Source organism: Anopheles merus, chromosome 2R (genome assembly GCF_017562075.2).
Source record: "Anopheles merus strain MAF chromosome 2R, AmerM5.1, whole genome shotgun sequence".
In the NCBI taxonomy this organism is placed as follows: domain Eukaryota; kingdom Metazoa; phylum Arthropoda; class Insecta; order Diptera; family Culicidae; genus Anopheles; species Anopheles merus.
In genome coordinates this window covers 2,552,151-2,571,559 of record NC_054082.1, presented here as the reverse complement: position 1 = coordinate 2,571,559, position 19,409 = coordinate 2,552,151, and the positions used below count along the sequence as shown (strand labels likewise).

Below are 19,409 nucleotides of genomic sequence, written 5' to 3'. Positions count from 1 at the left end.
CTTGGATCTCACGATTTGCTGATCGTTTTGACAGTTGAGTTATCTTGTTATTCTCTTCTGTCTGTGGGCTCGCCCGTCTCCCCGGCGGTATACACCATCGATGGTCATTTCGTGCGAACAAATTTTCCAACGCTTCTATTGTTTCAATTTCGACACGTTCCAGCACGTTCCCTCTTGGACTTCGTAAGCTTCTTTGCAGAGCGTTAGCAGGGTCCTTCCATTCCACCTTTGGAAGACAGCAGCAGCAGCAGCACGCGTATCGCATATCTCTCGTGTAGCATTGGCCGGTTTGCAGCGAATTTAATATTGTCAAAAAGTTTAATTTATGAGCGAGTGGGAAAAGGTAAAACACACTCTGTGTACTGGTGTAGCGTCTGTTGCGGAGAGCGCACAAAACCTTGAAAGTTTTACCCGTCCTGTGTTAGGAAAGTTCTCACAGTGGAGTTTGGGTGTGGGTTTGATGTGATTCGATTTTCCTTCGGCATGAAGCTACTTTGCCGCTGCGTAAGTCGTGCGGTGGAAACATCTTACCAACGCGAAACGAGAAATACGATAAACGGGCAAGGTTAGCCGCAGAAGGGCGAAGAAGGAAGGGGGTGCCAACTTTAAAAAAAAAACGGAATAAGAGCGATCCGACCACCTTCAATCACGCAACGAGAATTGAGGCGTAATTCGACACCCTGGGAAACTCGTCATTCGAACCGCCCAACGGCTGGGCAAAACGGTAACGCCGTGCAATCATCATGATCCCACTACCGAGAACGAAACCTCGCTCAGCAAAGTGTGCCGACGAAATCGAAACTGACATTCGCGCACAACAGCGCCATCACCGAGGTGTACTGAGGCCGTCGTTTGGCGTGGAATCGATGCTTTTTAGAAGCTCGCTCGTTCGAGAAACCTTCGTCCTTAAAAGAGACGCACTTTCGAACGGTGGTGAGATTTGTTTCCATTGTGTCCGTACTGTTCTTTTCGTGCTATTGTGTATGCGTGTGTGTGTGACCGATAGGTACGCCTGCCAAGGATCGTCGCAGGCGATGACGTGAAAACCACCACCGGTGCGTGTAACCTCACCCTCTTGAAGGATGATCGCTCTGCAAACAAACAGACAGCGATCCTTTGGGCCATGATCCTTGGGCATCGGTTTGTGAGGTGATAGCTCGGTTACTGCAAAACTCAAAAATCGAATGGTTTTTCTATTGAGGCAACGAAGGACGCTTTTAACATCCTGCTGAATGGCAGCAAAAGAAGAAGGATGAGAGGGTCTTTTGGTTTTTGGGTGAAAACATCTTTGTTTCTACCTGCATTTAGCAGTGTGTTGCGTACAGTTTGCAGACAGCTTCAACACAAGCATTAGCTTGAAGGAAGCGAACAAAATTACTGTTTCTGTTTGTGATCGCACCCTCTCCCTTCTCCCAACTCCCTTTGTTGTTGGGTGAAGTGTACGAAAATATTCTGCTAATAACCACTGAATGTTAAATACTCTCTTCCTCGATTTCATGACCTTTTTTTTTCATTGCCTGGAGGACCTTCAAATCTTCCTGCCCGTTGTGTCATCGGCTCATCCTACCCCCGGGCACTGTACCACTGCTACGGATGCGGTCCGTGGGGTTGTCTTCCTTCCGTTTAGCACGGGTGCGATTAAGTGTGCAGCGATGATGCTGCTTTCGGGCTGCGTACAAAAGCAGGAAATGAGGGACATTTTTCACCCTCCACCCTTCGGGAGGAAAGCGGATTCGGAGAGGTAGACTGCTGCCTCATTGAATGGTCTAGCCCCTCGGTTTGCCCTCGGTGCGCTTAATACCATGGCGAACAACACGCTGGCTGACTGCGACAGAAGAGGACGCTAACCACCGAGCTCGAGTGAGACGGGGCGAATTAAACCGCCATTGTTTTCGTCAGTTCATTCATCATCCTAATCACGAGCCGCCCGGTAGTTGTGTCGCGTCAATACCCGGGCACATAAACAGAAATAAATAAACAACTGTCCCGAGCGGTTGGCTGAGGAGCGAGACGAAAAAAAGATCACTCAAGAGCAGACTTATCACGACGCTCAAACACACACACACACACAGACAAATATGGTTCGTGCACAAAGAGAGCTCGGTACAATAAAGCACACGGTAGCTCTGGGTCGAGCTGTTTGTGCATTGGCGTCATATTTGCGCAGACAAATGAGGCTGCCGGAGCAGAGGGACGGTCACAATTGTCATCTGGCGATGGGCTGCTGGTCAAATGTCATGCGGCTTTATTCGCAACGGTTCGGTCGAGATTTGCGCTTGAAGATGTTTGTCTGCGTTGCCTTCGTGTTGCGCTTTGCAGACTCCGGTTCCGGTTGTAGCAACACCCGGGCGCCATTACGTCGAAGAAGCCAGTCAAAAAGGTTACAAGCGAAACTAGTTCTGGTCGTTGGTGTGCTTTTTCTATTAGGCGATTGCACCAAAAGCCGCCAACTGGAAGGACACCATTCCGTGTATTGATATGGTTGCGCTCATTTCTGCCATAATGACACCCGGAGCTGTGTGGTTCCGCGAGCAGTAGAACGCCATTCCGGTCCGGTTTTCGCACGATACACACGGTCGAAGGCTGAAGGACGCACGGTAATAGGGCGCGCACTATAAATGACACCCGGCCGTTGGAGTGTGTGAATGTTTTTGAAGTCTTAATTATTTTGTGATGCAATCGTGTTGAGTGCGCGGGGATAATCAACGGTTGTGACTTTTTTGTTGCTGGTCGTTACATGCTGGTTGCAGGCGAGTGACACTCCCCGCACTGCGCAGAGCTGAGGTAAAAATGATCCTCTATATTGGCAGCAATCGTGGCGATGCTATTAATCATGTTCGATTCCCAAGTTCGACGTGCATTGACGAATGACCGATTGGTAATGGGGTGTATAAAAAATGGAAAACCTTCACTGTTTGCAAGCCGTAGAAGGTCGTTACGGGGCGATGTCATCTCAGCTCAGCCGGCATGATCATCCGCAGCAATACGATGTATCGTTTATTTGCTACATTGAGCTGGCATGATGGTTATAGCGTCCACACCAGACTCAGTAGTTGTGCACAGCGAGCCTCAGGAAGTGAGCAGAAGAGTATGGATGCTGCTGCAATTATTTCGCGATAGGTTTAAAGCCAAGCCGATGAAGCCGCATCCTCACAGGGAAACGGCGGGTTGTTCGTGATGCCGCTCATAAAAATCATGAAATACATAATTTATTATCTAGCAAACGGGCGAAAAATGCTTATTGCTTTGTAATCGAAATAATCGTATGCAAATATTTTACTTTGTGCGCTGTGCGCAGCATCCGCTGCACATTTCTCGACTGCAAACCTCCATAAAAATATAATATGTTGTTAAGAGTATAGCAAAAAAGCAACAAGAGCCCTAACAGTCGTCGTTGGTCACGGAGCTCTGGTCGGGCCAGGAACGGGAAGATAAGAAGCAAACCGAAAACGTTCGTCGAAAACGTGCTCGAATGACGGTGGAACAATATGGAAACATGGCAGCGAGTGGTATTTGGCTGCTGCCAGCTCCACCCCTTACCTTACCTCGCCTGCTCCAGGAGACATTTTCTGTACGACTTATGATTATCAGCATCATCATCTTTGTCACGAGAGGAAGGGAAGGTGTGGAGCAGGTAATGCCGGAGGAAATATTGAGTCGAGCTAGGCAAACGTAACCGTGCACAGTTTAGTTGCAGGCTAGCGCCAAAATGTCGATCACCGAGGAATTGGCCCGCTAGGAACGTGTGCCGATGCCTAAACAGATGACAGAAGGCCCCAAACAGACAGGGCCAACTAACCCGCTCGTGTGCGGTGTCTGTGAGCACAAGTGCCTGTCTGCCGTGTAGGGGTACTGCTAAACCGCTGGACGCAATCGATCGTTGCTGATCGGAATGTAGCGAAAATATGGCTGGCATTCGAGGGTTTGCAAGATGCAAAGATTCGCCTCGCCTAAACCATTACGTCGGTTGGGTTTTGCAGCGCAGTGTCACAGTGGTCCAATGATGGGAAGACGGGAGACGAGAGCTTGCTCAAATACAACGCAGACACGGTCGCGCTGTGGAATGGCACGATTTTCCAATGAAAACACGAGCTGCTAAGCGCAAGGAAACCCAGGGGTTGAGGCAGGGTGCGGGTGAAAGAAAAACGAATCGAAACAAAGTTCTTCGCGAACGCGCTGTTTAAGGGTTGAGAGAGATTCCCGTCTCCGAAGCGAAGACAATAGATCGAGATTGTTAATTTTTTTACACATACTCACTTTTCCACTCGCTCCGGTTGCTCCCGAGGGCAGGGCAGGTTTGGGCCCTTTTGGCCTGCCCCTCGTCGAACCCGGGAGTAGTGACTCCCCATTCACATGTGTTGCCCTGTTGATGGAGTGGAGTGAGGCGCAGAGCGCAGCAGGAAGCGTACGGGGTAGAGTTATGGCTGGCTGGCCTGGTCTGGTCTGGTCTCCCGGCCGGTCTGGTGTCTTCGGTGGTATATTGGGATGCGAATGGGACACCCTCGGCAGTTGCTGCCGCTGCTTGCAGGAAGGACAAAGGTCGTGAGTAGAGTCGTGCAATTTGATTTAAGGGAGTGTTATATATTTTTATTGATTTCACCCGATAACACTGCTGCACACATATCGGTACGGTTCGGTTCGGTTTCCACGAATCACACTGACTCGCTCTCCCACAACATATCCTCCGCTGGGGTTCTCCGCCCGCTCACACCGACACTAACACACACCTGACCTGATGTTGGGGGACTGTGCATAAATTTCGTCCAGTATGGATATAAATTATTTGCTTCGCAATTGTGATCTCCTTTTATGCCAGACAGGCTGCATCTGTCTGTGCCATCTGCAACAACGACCTGCAAGCGAACCATGTGAAAGTGGTGGTTCCCTGTCTGGGGGAGTGGGTTCGTGCAAAAAAACCGTTTGCAAACGACGCAAATTGTTATTTTCTCTAAAAAGGAAGATACCAATTGACTGGTCAGGCCCGGTCGGTCATGAATGTGGTAGTTGTGGTAACATATGAAGTGCCATCGTATGAAGGCGGGAACAGAATCGGTTATTTGTGTTGCAAGTTGTGTAGATCGATCCAATTGGACGATGATGTATTGGTGTTTTTTTGTTTATGCTTGAAACCGCGAAATATAACGGTGTGGAATAATTGAAATTCCTACTGGAAATGGGGATGAACGCTTGTTATCGGCTAGAAACGGTACAAAATCGCCCAAGATCTCTGGATAAAAGCTCTTGACGTACGATGATTCACCTCAGAAACGTCGTCAAAGCGGGCATCTGGCAGTGAGGTAAGAAATTTAATCATCTCAGGCATGCGTCGTCCACCAGAACTCGCCCCGAAACATAATCTGATCGCCCCTCCAGACCCGTGTATGCGTGTGTTGTTCCTCGAGCTCTTCACGTGTGTCTATTTCTACTCCAGACGCTTCGACGATTATCTTGTAAAACATCTTCCCATTCTAATAACAAAGGCACTAATAGCATGAAATATAATCCTTTTCGATGCCCGAAGGCTCGCGCACGCTCACGCCCGTTTCGCTCATTACTGCTGCTGCTGCTGCTGCTGCTGCGGCATGATCGGTGTGAGATGGAAAGCAGCGCCGCGACGTTTATGCGACCGAAATGCGAGGACGCGCGCGCGTGTGCCTCCGCCGGGAGCACGACACGACGGCGCAGTATTGCACTCCCCGGCGTATTATCTGTGGGCAGCGATCTAAATGAGGATCGCTAAATAACGCTAAAACCATTAAGAGATAAATGTTGATCCCATATATGCGCATCGGCAGCAGCAGAAGCTTGGACCATCTGTTCGGGATGGAAGGAGGGAAACAGAAGAATAAAACACACTCCTCTCTATCCAAACAACGACGGCGACGGTTGAATTGCAGGTGATCATTTTCAGTTTTGTGCGACTCATCATGTTCTGCGGCAGCGTAAAAAAAAAATAACTCACAATGAAAATGTGCAAGCATTCAATTTTCATGTACATTTTTTGCTGCTGTCCCGTGAGTATAACACATGGGGCTCTACACGTTGACATCTCGCTGTCATATGCCACGGGAGGAAGAAACACGAGAACAGAAATTGATCGAAAAGCGGCCATGATCGTACGTTCCCCGCTTGTGTACATCTTATTGTGTGTGTGTTGGAAGAAGGTGCACCAAGTACACTGCTCGGGCTGTATGATTGGTGTTGGGAACGATCGCTGCAGCATGGATAAACAACATGCACTTAAGTGTACGCTCCTTCCCATCCCCTCCTTCCCCCACGCAGCATGTGTGTGATCACTTTCGCTGCACTTAATCGCAGCATGGGAGGTAGGGAGGAAAGCGCAGGGAAAGAAGAGAACAGCGGGAAGACACATTTTCAGGCAAGTGATTAATTTACACGCTATTTGTTTGTTTGAATATTATTCTGACATGCGCTTGGACGCGCGCACGTGGCGTGTTGGTGTTGTTGTGGTTGCGCAGACACGCTGGAACCTGGAAATCACTTCCACACACCAACCAGCGCAAAGCGGGGTGCTGTAAACAGTGTAAGATGCACGTGAGCGGGTATAAACGTTCTAATAAACGGGAGGGGAAGCGGATGCCCAAAGCTCCTTCGCACGGGACGACTGGGTGCTGGTGAGGTGGTGGAACACAAAAGTGACAAATGGTTTACGTAAGATCCGTCTCGGAGGTCAACTAGCTCCATTCGGTTGTCAGATTTGTTCCAAGTACATGCGTCACCGATGTGTAGTACGAGCTTGTAGACGCTCGCACGAGTCCGTTTTGACAGGGCTTTCGGGAGAGCCGGGTCAACAACACATCTGGGTCAGTGCTGGGTATTTCTTGTTTTTTTCGCGGAATGTTGATGCGGTGTGCGTCAGCGTCAGTCGCGGTTGTATGACGAAACGGTTTGCCAGCAGCCGTCAGGCTAGGTCAGTCAATCGATCGGTGTTGTACCAGAGATCGCGGGCCGATTTGATCGTCGTCCGGTTTTCGGTGTTTGACAGCCGTGACGTAGATGATAAAAGTGAGATAATTTCTTAATTAGTTTCAAGCCTTCCCCTTTCGGTTGAGTTCCCGTGGTTTTTTTTTCGGGGGTCCTAATCCCAATACTGCTGACCCTCTATAGCTTGGGGTGAGCACTCGGGGCACAGCTCCCTGAACGAAACCGTCCAGCTGTGGTGATATTCAAATTCCTTTCGCGGGTCAGTAGCTCAGTTAAACTCCATCCACAGATCCGGGGGAGCTAGCACCAAGCGACGGAGTGATGTGTGGGGATCTGCTCGTACGGACGCTTGATGGCCAGGTACCAGATTGTGTGTAATGCTCGCCAAACGAAACAAAAAAAAAGGGAAGGAAAACATTCCAATCAGACACGATTTCCAGCCAAACTCTCGCATCGGTCTCATAACGCAAAACATCGCACACATGGGCTCCGGCACAGTACAACAGCAAGAACGGAAGAAAACAAAAACGCTTGCCGGAGAATGAACACATTCCCGCAAAAGATCCACACCGGGCACCATATCTGGTTTCCAGATACATGTGCTCTGTTATGTTTTTGTTTATGTTGTTTGTAGTGATCGTTTCTGTTGTTGTACTGGTTGCTGAATTGTATGTTCCGAACTGCCTCCCTTCGGGGTCTCTCATCCTCGCGGGCCACATTCGCACACCTGACCACGGCGGGGACGGAGTCTCGAGGCTCGAGAGACCACAAGAACGCGCAAACCAGGAACTTTGTATCTCCGGAGGCTGTTGTCTTTTCGGTGGGATCTCTTCTTGGTTCGCTCGCTCTCCCTCTCTCCGGACAGGCTCGAAGTCCATTGTTTAAGGAGAATTTGAAAAATCTCCATCAATACCATTCGTGCCTGTTTACGCTCCATGTCTCCGCTTTGCCCCGCTGTACACCTTCGCTGGGCATCGGAAAACCATTAATCATAATACCGGAGCGGGTGAGGTCGGATTTTTCGCGCTGTAGAATCTCACGGGGGTGTTGCGAAGGTGGTTGGCAAGCGGAGCTCAGCGCTCCGTCTGTCCATGCTTTGTACTTTGTACGTGAATAATCGAAGATGAACGATCGGCGGGAATGTTCAGGGAATCTCGGAGCTAGCAGTAGACGAGCTGGGACCTCACCTGGCTGCCGGCGTAAAAATAGACATAATTTGTTAATTAATATTTGACCTACCTGTTTGCTAATGGTTCGGGGTCGCTTTACGATTCGACCTCATTGGTGCAGCACAAAGGAATGGAATAGACAAAAAATGGACTTCAAAAATCCAACCAAACTACATTTTTACCAGAAAAACGAGCTTGAAATCAATTTCGTCCAACTGTTGCTGGAAACCCGACCATTTGCATTCTTGTTTTTTTATTTGTGCGCTAAAGCGGACTGGGGTTTGGTATCCTCTTTGCCTGTCAGCACACGCGATATCCTACAGGAACGCTGCTGGCGTGGTGCAGGGCGTGGTGTGCAGCTGGAGGTGCATTTACTGTTTCGTCGTGTCCTGCCTGATGGAAGTTTGCGCCCGAAGGCCGAATTCCGAAGCGTTATGTGTTGTTTTTTTTTATTACTCTTCGCTTCTCATGTTAGGCAACTTAAACGATCTATCAACATGTCAATTAACGCAACATGATTCATCGTGTGAGTATTTACTGCCTCACTGGTCGGTTTCGCTCGGATCTGCGCGTTGTACGGCTGAGCTTCGGAAGACGAAACGGTGTTTGTGGTGATTGCGTTGGAGATGGATTTCAACAATTGAGTACTAAAATTGCAAGCATCGTTTTACGATCGATAGGCTGTAGCAAACACCAACACAGGCGTGTTTATTGCACGATGACCAACGCTTAAAAAGGTATTGATTTTTAATTTACTATTCATTCAAACGTTGAGAAGCGGGATACCTCTATCCGATTGGGGACAGTGAAGCGGAATAGTAAGTGTCGTTACGGTCCTTGGTCACGCACCATCTGTGTCATCCATAAAGAAGACATCCCCCAATTGAGGAGCTGAAATGTGTAAACATTCCACGCCACTACGTCGTTCCCTAAAACGCTGCGAAAGGTGGACATAAAAGAGCTAAATACACAATTTATATACCAGCGCACGCAACGCACTCGGTGTGGTGTGACGGTAAAGCTTAAGAACGACAGCTACCGACGGAAAGCTGAATGGAAATCCAATTGTTCCAAGGACAAAGGACAAAGGTCCTCGGGCTGTCCCTGCAAACGGGTGCAACATTGCGCTCCCCAAAGCGTCGGGTTACACGCTCTGTGGTCTTCATTCACGATGAACCGAGCGGCTTCTGTGAGCGCTCACTCATCGCTCATCTTGCTCACGTTTGCGCAATGAAAGGGTGAGTGAGTCGGTTGAGGCATTATGCTCCCTCAGAATGGTGACGAGGCCAAGCCCCGGGATAGTCACATCATCAGCAACAACTCAACTGAAGCAACCACACCCTCCTTCCGTGCCATCGTTCCATTCTGTTTCCACCCCGCCCTCAGATCTCATTAGGGCAGCACCATAACGTTCGGTGAGCGTTCTCCCCCCAAAAATGGCAATGTTTGCGTGACACCAAACACGGAGATAAATACATTTGTGTTTGGCCGCGGCACACACATACACACAGAGAAGGGGCTCGTTTTAGTTGTTGTTGTTGTTTGGCGACATAGCGAAAAGTGAGAAGAAAAACCTCCCCCATCAGAAGGAAAGCAGAACGCGTTCGTTATCTGCTGGTGACACCTACGATTCAAGTTGGGCGGGGTGGCCGTCTGTTTCTGTGTGTGTGTGTGTTGAGCGAAAACGGGGGTGTATCATACACGCGACCGAAACGATTTCGGGTGGATCATGGCGTGTGTATTAAGGAGGGACCGTATCATATGCTCTCGTGCTTGCTTGTAAAGAGTGTATGCGCTTATGCGTTTAATGGAGTGAAGTCAACCGTGCGGTTTGTCGAGTGAGCAGTGTGCTCGGGAGTGTGGTGATCTTTCCTTTCCAGTAGCAGTACTTTGTCCAGGCGCGGCCCAAGAACGGGAAATTTTGAACTTTGAACGAAGACCGTGGTCGTGGGCCAAGTTTTCGCCATTTTCTTGTGCCCCAAGTGTCTGTTTGTCGTGTCGGAACGAGCGCGAGTACAACGTACCTCAACTTCCACCATTAAAGATGATAGTCTAATTCATTTCCCGGATTACATGGTGGCAGCGGGCCGTGTACAGGGTCGTGGGCTCGTAATTCATTTGCATTAAATTAATAATGCCTATTGTGACAAAGTTTTCATTAAGACACCCTCTGCCAGGGCCGGTAAAGCAGGTGAATAATTTAATTTCAATATAAAAGCCACTGTAATCACAGCCATAATCATTTTCCAAGCTCTCCAAGGGCCTCTGTCTCGGTCGTCGTTGCAGGGTTTTTGGTTCGTACCTGCGAACCACGACCCACAGCAAATCGCAACGGTCGGTGAGTGTCGACAGGACGTTGTCGTTAGCCAATGCTGGCGTTTGGTTGCAATTAAAATATGCCCGCAGGATCGTGTGGCCACAGGTTCTTTGTTATTGGTGCTGATTTCGCCAGCACAGACGGGGTCTGCCCGTGAAATAGCAGTTGGTCGGCAAGGAACGCTACGAGCCACACGGTGTGCAGCGTGTAATGAGATGAATGATTTAAAATCATATTTTACTACCATCCATCCTGCCCAGCGGAGTGGAGTGGCAGGGTGATTGTGTTGACTGCCGGCTGGCGCCGACTTTCTGCGAAATTTATGACGATTTTATGACGCTCTGAAAATGCTGGAAATGGCTTTTTTGGCAAACAGCAACAATCAAATCGCGCTGGCACATCGTCAACGTCCCGTCGCTTGTCGGTTATGTGGTTATGTTTACGTTAAATATAACCAAAAACGAAGTCTCCCCAGCGAAGGTTCTCAGTGTTTGTGCGAGGTGGAATGTATTGCATTTTAAAGCCCTCTTTCGGTCAGTGCGGGTTTGGTTTCGGCAGTCCAAAATAGATCAACAGCTCTGTTTCTCTGTGCTCGCTGGTGGCATTATTTAGAGCAAATATTTAAAACAGATTAATCTACCGAAATGTGTGGTTCGGCTTAAAGCTACCGTACCCGAAGCGACCCTTTAGCCCTGTCCATAAATCACTGTCGATCAAAACCCTGCTCCGTCAAGCTGGTTCTCTGGCTGGGGCTGGAATGTTGTTTGAGCGAACGTGAATCAGAAGCTGCCAATGTGTAGAAAACACGCCAGTAGGCTCCCACTGGAACTGGACTCTTGCTTTCCTCAAGCCTAGTTTGATGGTTGATAAATCCCCACGCTGGACTTTATTTGACATCCGCACGAAACACGGGTACGGGCTAGGCGGAATGCGTTCCCAACGGGCGCTACCCGTCGACGACGACGTTGTCACATTGGATGGAATTGAAATGATTTCCGCTACATAAAATTCCACAATAAAATAAAGAACCACGAAAAACCTGCCCCACTGCGGACGGCCGAGGGATCACATTTCCTTCAGGTGTGCACTGGCTGTTGCTCGCTCTTGGGGAGCATCCCGCCCCTTATCGTGGGGTCCCGATCGATCCGGTTTCGCTCCTTTCTCACTGCGGTCATTTGTAATAATTAACGCACACTCATTAATTAAACCCTTATCTGGGGCCACTCATCACGATCGATCTCGTGGTCTCGTGAGGCCTCTCTGTGCACGGTGGGACCTTATCGATCGACCTGGCCCGAGCTGGCGCTTTGGCCCGAATCACCTCCCAACACCTTACCTTCGTGGATCGATTCCATTTGGAGCTTTGGGGGAGAATGTTTACAGAACCAGAGAAAGAGAAAGAGAAAGACAGGGAGAAGGAATTCCCTCGATCTCGGCGACACGATAAGGGTGCGCCCGGTTCCGTTGACGCCACACTTTGTCTTCCTGTTTAGTGCCGGGACGCCTTTTCCCCCCGAAGCACACGCGCCCAATTGGATGTTCTCGCCGGGAAAACGGCGCCGAGCGCCACTGCTGCAGGGCAGCATTCCAGCAAGCCACAGCCAAGATGAATCTCGTCAAATTAAGATGAAGATTACGCGTTCGTTCGAATATTAAGAGACAATAATTTCGGAAACGGTTAATTTGTACGTCTTTTCCGCTTTGCTTTCTGGCGCTGGTTCGTTCGTGTTCCTTCTGTGTGCTCTTTTCACGTGCTCTCGGTGATCGGGTCAGAGATTTGGTCTCCCCAAAAAGGGATTATACGCGCTCTGGCCATCGTGGGCTGAAGGTTCTGGGTAATTTTTCTTCGATTCGGTAATGCCTGGCGTCAAATATTCAAATGAGTAAGCTTGGGCGCTGGATAAATGGGATGGACCAAGGGCAAAGGTATCAATTGTAACTGGACGCCTCCCAATTCTCGTGTCGAATATCGCCTTACGTACGCATTATGGAAAACATCTAGATCGGGATACGGGTTTTTCGTTCTCGTGTGTCATGCTCGAAACCCAAATTCAAGCGAAAGCGAATCCATCCGTTTGAGGGATAATTTAATTTAACTTATTTAAATCTATCGATCATTCGTACCGCTACCGCTAGTCGTTTCTGCTTCACAATTTGAACGATTTATTTCAATAAGCAAGATCAATCTGTCTTGCGCTGTAATCCCAGCTCATCGTTGGTTTGCTGGAAAGGAGAGCAAACATAAAGAAAGCGAGAGCATTTGCACTAATCATACGTTTATCGCGTGCATGTGTCGGCAACAAAACAAGTCCGGAAAATACACTCCGCGTACGCGTTGACTCCACGGCAAAGCGTGTGATTATATTCTAACCAAACACGTGCACGAATATTGAAGAAAACAAATAAAAACTTCATCCCAAAAAGTTGGCAGAGGCAGCAAAAAAAAAACGCTCCCTCTTTTGCTGGACGAAGGCTTTGCTGTGCGGCAAGAGGCAAGAGTTTGCCAGCGTCAAGAAAGGGGAAAAAGAGCGTTAAAATGCCTCAACCAATGTCGGCTGCAGCCGTACGAAGGGGAAGGTAATGGGCCAACAAATCCAGGATAACACATTTATTTCTGTTTGCGGTGCTGGTGGTGGGTGATCTGGGTGGAAAATCTGAATCTGAATACATAATAAACGGTTTTCGGTTCATCCCGACCACCGTCGCACACACGCATCGCCCTACGAGCCTGATTCGCAGTCCTTTCCGACCTTGCACGATGGCAAGTGTCGCTAGCAAACGTTGTCATCTTCCCATCCACGCGAACCACGGAGAGGGAGAGAAATCGGGAAGAACGACGAAAAATCGAAAGAGATTTGACTTTAATAAAAACCGTTTTGCGGATGATATATAATCATAACGCTTAGCCGCATGAAAAGCGAACGGCTGCCATCGAACGGGGAGGGAGGATTTCTGCGTAGGATTCAGTCGGTGGAAACGATTCGAAGACGATGTGAGAATATAAAGTGATTATTTTGTGGAAGCATTGGTCTATTGACTGTAACGATGTTGTGCGGGAAAAGTCAAGTATATATGATGCGCGGGTTCGAATGCGGGTGGTTGGTGTTCTTTCCCCCTTTCGTTTCGATGTTGGGAAACTATTAAAAGGATCAACGAAGGTGCGCATCCTGAACCAGGCAGGCTGGCTGGCTAGCTGGTCCGTCCGTCAATTCTTGGTTAGGAAAAACGTCTACACGAACGTACAACGGAAAGGAGTCGAACGTTCGAAAAGCGAAAGAAGTTAAAGAATAGCGTACTTGTCAAATCATTCGAAAATTATTTATTACCTTAATCGTCGTCTCCTCTACCGTCGTTAATCGTCGTTTGCCCTCCAAAAGATGCGGAGCGCTGTGTGCCCGCAAGAGAGACGCAGCAGCGGCTATCAAAAGAGGATAAAGATCATCGAACGATCCTAGAACGATGCCGAAAACAGTCTTGCTCTTGCTGCTAGTTGTTTAATTTCCCTCTGCATCAGTGTCATCCGCCGGGCTGTATTCCAATAATTTATGCTGGGAACCGAACCGGGGCAAGCATTGAAAAGATTCGTTGCCCTCGACAGCCCCTCGGCAAACGTTGGACAAACATACTAAAGCGATCATTTATTACGTTCCCGAGGTTGCGCCCGAGGTCTCCGGGCCGGACTACTCCGTAACCGATCGATCGCGGGTTTTGTGCTGGGCCTTTTGTGAAATCCCGGCTGACAGTTTTATTTGGGAAGAAAAAAGGTTAAGTATTTTTATATTTTGGTAACAGTTTCTTTTGTGCTCGTGTCCGTGTGTGCGTGCGTGTGTGTGGCTTGCGCGAGAGACACGGGATATAATAAGAGGGAACCTGCCATCCTCGATCGATCAGCACAGACCGTGTAAACTGTTCGATCGATTCTTTTCAAAAGGCAATCGTTATCCTTTCTTTTTCTTTAACTTCCCAAGCAAACCAGCATCCTTGTGTTCCTTCTCAAAGGCCGAACGCAGCTCCGTTTGTGGGAAGTTGGACAAACACGAATAAAACTAATCCATTTGATTGGGCAGTTGCAGCATTGCGCGTAGAAGATAAATTAAGGAGAAAATTTTATTACTATCATGAAAGTTATTATGAGTTTGAGAAATAGTCCAGATGCACTGGGAAATGCGGGGCTGGTGGGACAGGTTAGATTTTCAGCTTGCTGAAGCTAATAAAATTCTGAACTCTCTGTGGCCCGTCGTTCTCAAGCATCGTGTGAGTCAGCAGCAGCAGCAGCAGCAGCTGAATGCAGGACACGCAGGCACATTAGCTTCACTTGAACCTACCGATCGTAAGCAAATCCGGTATCCTTTCCTTCCTTGTTTCTTGGAAAAATCTCCATACTCATCCGTGCGTTTCGAGAGCTAGCAATGGTTGCATTTGTTGCAACGCAAGCTTCGAACATGTACCTGGCGGAGATGACCTTCATCGTTCAGCATGGGCAATATGCGAACAAGGCATGCAGGAGGAAGAGGGAAACAGTGAAAGAGAGTTCTGACTGACTAATTTTGCCTTCCAAAGACTCATAAATCCATTAAAATCGAAATACGCAAGCCCTGCGTGAAGGAGGCCTGTTGGGAACAGACTGAAGGAAGGTCACATTCCACAACGAGAGAGACAGTATTGCAAAAAAGCAAGATAAATACAACAACAAATGCACACACACACACACACGCATAGGAAGAAAAAACATGATCATGCAAGCAAAATTCTGGGACTCGTCATAAATATCATACCGAGGCAGCCGACCCCGAGCTCAGACTCGTCGCCCAGCCATAAATTCTAGCCTCATCGTCGTCCTTTCGTCCAGCGTAGATTCCGAAGGTCCTCTCACGACCGGTCCGTCGTCCAGTGAGTACGTGGTGTTTGAGTGTATGTGTCTTGGGCCGGTCTTGTTTGCTGGTCTCCAGTCTGACCCACCGAGTGTGGTGCACCTTCCCCGAAAGGCATTCGAAGTATGCTTGACCGATTCGCTTTGGCTCGGGCCTTCGTCGCCCAACGTGCTGTGAGGTGAGTCGAGATTCCGAGCACTCTCACCGGGACCCGGGAGATTTGTTCGCACTCTCCGCTGGGTATCGTTGTCGTTCCTCGTTCCGTTCTTTTTTTTGTTTGGCAAATTTATGATTTATGGATGTTGCGTTTTTGCGATTGCCATTGCGATGGTTTGAAACGACGATTTGAATATTTCCTGCGAGTGGAGGGAAGAAAGAAATGCTCTCGAGCGTTCGGTGGACCTAGGGAGTAGGGTTTTGTTTTGCTCAGGCTCGGTTTCGGTCGTTGCAATGAAAAGTGTGCGATCTGATAGCACTTGATGAATATGAGTGTGCGGAAATGGGAGGCATATTTCGGGACAAGATGAACAGGCACTCTACACAACTTGATGACAAACTCCTCCAACGCCAATCTTTCGGTGGGACAGGTGGGAGTAATACCACTTGCACATGCATCTCCAAAGCGACCCAAACTACTCCCATTGTTCATGTTGGCGTCATGTTGATGGACGATGATCACGACACTGAACTCGACGACGAAGACGACGACGACGATGACGAACGACTCGAATGCAACTGTCAAGCGCAGACGAAGATTCCACCCAACACGGGGGTGTAAGCATTGGGGAGGGGTTTTGGAAATAATTTTTCAGCTCAATTTCCAGTGTATGATTTCTTCACTAACGCACGCTCTGTTTCTTCTCCCTCTTTCTCCGTGTGTGATTTACAGGTGAAAAGCCGTTCAAGTGCGAGCACGAGGGATGCGATAGGCGATTCGCTAATTCATCCGATCGAAAGAAACATTCACACGTCCATACATCTGATAAGCCGTATAACTGTCGTGTTAATGGTTGTGATAAATCGTACACTCATCCATCATCGCTGAGGAAACACATGAAGGTAAGTGTCAGCCGTCGTTCGCTCGGGTTCCCCCGTCTGCGCGCCGTCTGCGTACAAACGCAACGCAAAAGACGCGTTGGAGTTGGAGTAACGTTCATTCCCTTATCCCTTCACCTTCCCCGCTTGCCACTCCCTCGGTGGGCTCTGACAAGCAAACGGTTGTTGGTATGTAAAACGGCGAAACAGCGAAACCCCTGGGCCGGGAAGGAAAGCGCAACGTTCAGCGAGTGAAAAATAAATTGTCCGAGATCCAACCGGTCCGATAGAGATGATGATTTTTTAACTCGCGCACGCATCGCGATCGGCCAGGTCATTCGTTTCCCAACCTTTCCGACAACCCCCTATCCCTATTTCCGCATACTTCCTCTAGTCCTCTTTTGGAGATGATTCAATTCTCACGTTTATTTCGGAGGTTACGTTCCCGCATTCGGTTTCTGATTGCCAGGACATGGTTACTAACCGTTTCTTTCTTTGCTCCCTCTCTCGTCTTTTTTATTCACAGGTCCACGGAAGCTTGGGAGAGAAGTCCCCATCACACAACTACGACAGTGACGGCGAGGAGTCCAGCTCGGAGAGTGTCATCTCGGGTGGAACGCAAACGCCACCATCGATCGGCCGGCTGCACGATACGCACGGTCACAGTACGCACGGCTCGAGCAAGCTGAGCGCGACTGCCGATTCGCTCCACAGCAACAACAACAACAACAACAACAGTAGCAGTAACAACAACAACAACACCAGCGGAACTGGCAGCAATGCCGGCAATAGTAGCACCTCCAAGTCGTCCAGCCTTCTCTCACCGCCGCTCAGTGGAAGTGGTGGTGGTGGTGGCGGCGGCGGCGGTGGCAACAGTGGAACGTCATCTTCGACATCGTCGTCGCATCTGAGCCAAAACCAGCACCACAGTCTGCACTCGTCCTCGGCGCACCTTTCGCACCAGCACCATCTGGCCTCGCTGCAGAACCACGCGACCAGCCTGGCCCCGCCACCGCCCCAGCTACCGCTGACGCCGGCGTCGTCCGTGTCACCGCAAGCAACTACACCGTCCTCGATGCTGGTCGGGCACCATCACAACCACCACCTGCTGTACCACCATCCGCAGCACCACCCGAACGAGTGGTACTCGCCGACGCCCCCCGCTGGACCGGACACGATGAATCATCTGAACCACTTCAGCCACCATCACCACCACCATCTGGTCCATCACGGACCGACGACGGCCTATTGAGACTAGCTGCTGCTGGAGGAGCTGTGCTTTAATTACTAAGCATCCGGGTGCGATCCCGCCTTTAGGACCCGCCAGGGGATGGGAGTGCCAATCGGAGAGTTAGCAGTAGCGCAAAATGTCTCACGCCTCATCAGCTCCTCGTGGCAGTGCGATCGTTTCGCTGGCATCGGTGGACACTCCACCAAGTAAACAATATACCAAAAAACGAAGATAACAACATAAGAAGTGCATCAAGAGGAGTCGCGACTAATGCATGGAAATATCTACCTTTCCCAAGTAACGAAACCAGCTGGCGGCAGATCAAGTGCGTGCGTACCAACCCAAACCGATGCAAATTGATACCATTTTGTGCCTGTTATCAAATAATTCCTCCTCAAACAATGGTTGCCGCCACCGCTGCGATGATGATGCGTCAGTGTGATCGGGTGTCAGCTTTGGTTCGCTGATCGGTTTGCTTCCGGTTTTGTTTGTTTATCTTTCTCTTCCTGAATGCTTTTGCTAGACAAGCGAATAGCAAAACGCCACTTCGCCGTAGCTTATGTGCACATGTTACACACTCCAAAGTAAGAAATGCAACAATGTTTCGTAGGCGAGAGAGACAGAGAGAGGGAGGTGCTGTATAAGGAAAGCATGGATAATGGTGTTTTCTCAATCAGTGTTTGTTTCACAAAAACAGAGGGCCACTGCTTTTATTAGCTGCTCGCAGTGCAAAAAGGCGATACACGTTCTATGTGTGTGATATATTAATGTTCGGTTAGAACCTGTACATAAGGGACTATGTGTGTGTGTGGGAGAGAGAGAGAGAGAAAAGAGTGTAGTGTGTTTAGCGCGAGAAAGCTTGGCGGGTGGTATTGTTTTGGTAGATCCAGACACAAACCAGACCACACTGTTGCCTACAAGATGGCTGACGGTTGGGATGCAGAATAGGGAAGTGACTTTAAGCCAACTACTACGCGAATTTTCGTTTAAACACACAGCCAGACACTCACACACACACACATTCGCGGCAACGACATGGCACGAAGGGTTTATCGATGTTTTAAACAAAGATGCAAAGATAGGTATAGTTCAGGGAGGGAATGGCAGTGTGTCCATTTGGTCGCAAAGTTGCGCGTGTGTGTTTGTTGTACTTACCGCGATATGTATGTATGTGTACAGTTGTATAAGGCAGGGTAGTGCTTAAGGGTATTTAAAAGATGCTTAGTGAAATTGTACTACAAAGCAAGCATATAGTAAAGGTAACGCAGATCCTAGAGACTAATAAGGGAAGGTGACAATGTTTACAGTAAGGACCAAAAAAGGCGCCGAAGACGAACGATACTGTTGTGATGAACGGGTGGCGTGTTCCGTTGACATGTTGACCGAAGCGAAGGAGTGTTGTGCACGTTGTAGTCGGGGAAAGACGATCGCAAAACGTTCAACCAACGAAAGCAACTTGATGGTGGAGAACGTTTGTATAATTTAAGGCAAAAGAAAAGTCCAAACACACAAATACGACGCAGCCGAGGGAGGAGATTAGAGTATATTCAGAGAATTAAAGCAAAACTATTATTATTACAAAAATGGCGAAATGGAGGACGGATGCGAGACGAGATGGGCAGAAAAATTTATCGAAAATAAAATATGTGAAAATTATAGTTCAACAAAACAGTCGATGTACGTTGGTGTGAAGCGGGAAAATGGTGTTTATCCGAAATGTGGTGTGTGTTGCGGGCAATCAATCTTTTCCACCCGACGCCGATGTCGACGATAACGAGCCTGGTGAGGCAGAGAGGTTTACTGTTGACCCCTGCACCACCCCAACAGCACAGCAAATGGTT

At 48.9% G+C, this 19,409-nt stretch overlaps 1 protein-coding gene across 1 annotated transcript in view; it reads left to right on the top strand.

The window, feature by feature from the left end:
* LOC121589051 (pair-rule protein odd-paired) overlaps positions 1 to 18,402 on the top strand; it is a 33,764-nt gene extending 15,362 nt beyond the window's left edge. Inside the window, exons 2-3 of the mRNA XM_041907619.1 lie at positions 16,192 to 16,361; positions 16,864 to 18,402. Of these exons, the coding sequence (XP_041763553.1) occupies positions 16,192 to 16,361; positions 16,864 to 17,589 (896 nt within the window). The 3' untranslated portion in view covers positions 17,590 to 18,402. The remainder of the gene's footprint in view (positions 1 to 16,191; positions 16,362 to 16,863) is intronic.
* Positions 18,403 to 19,409: the final 1,007 nt, after the last annotated feature.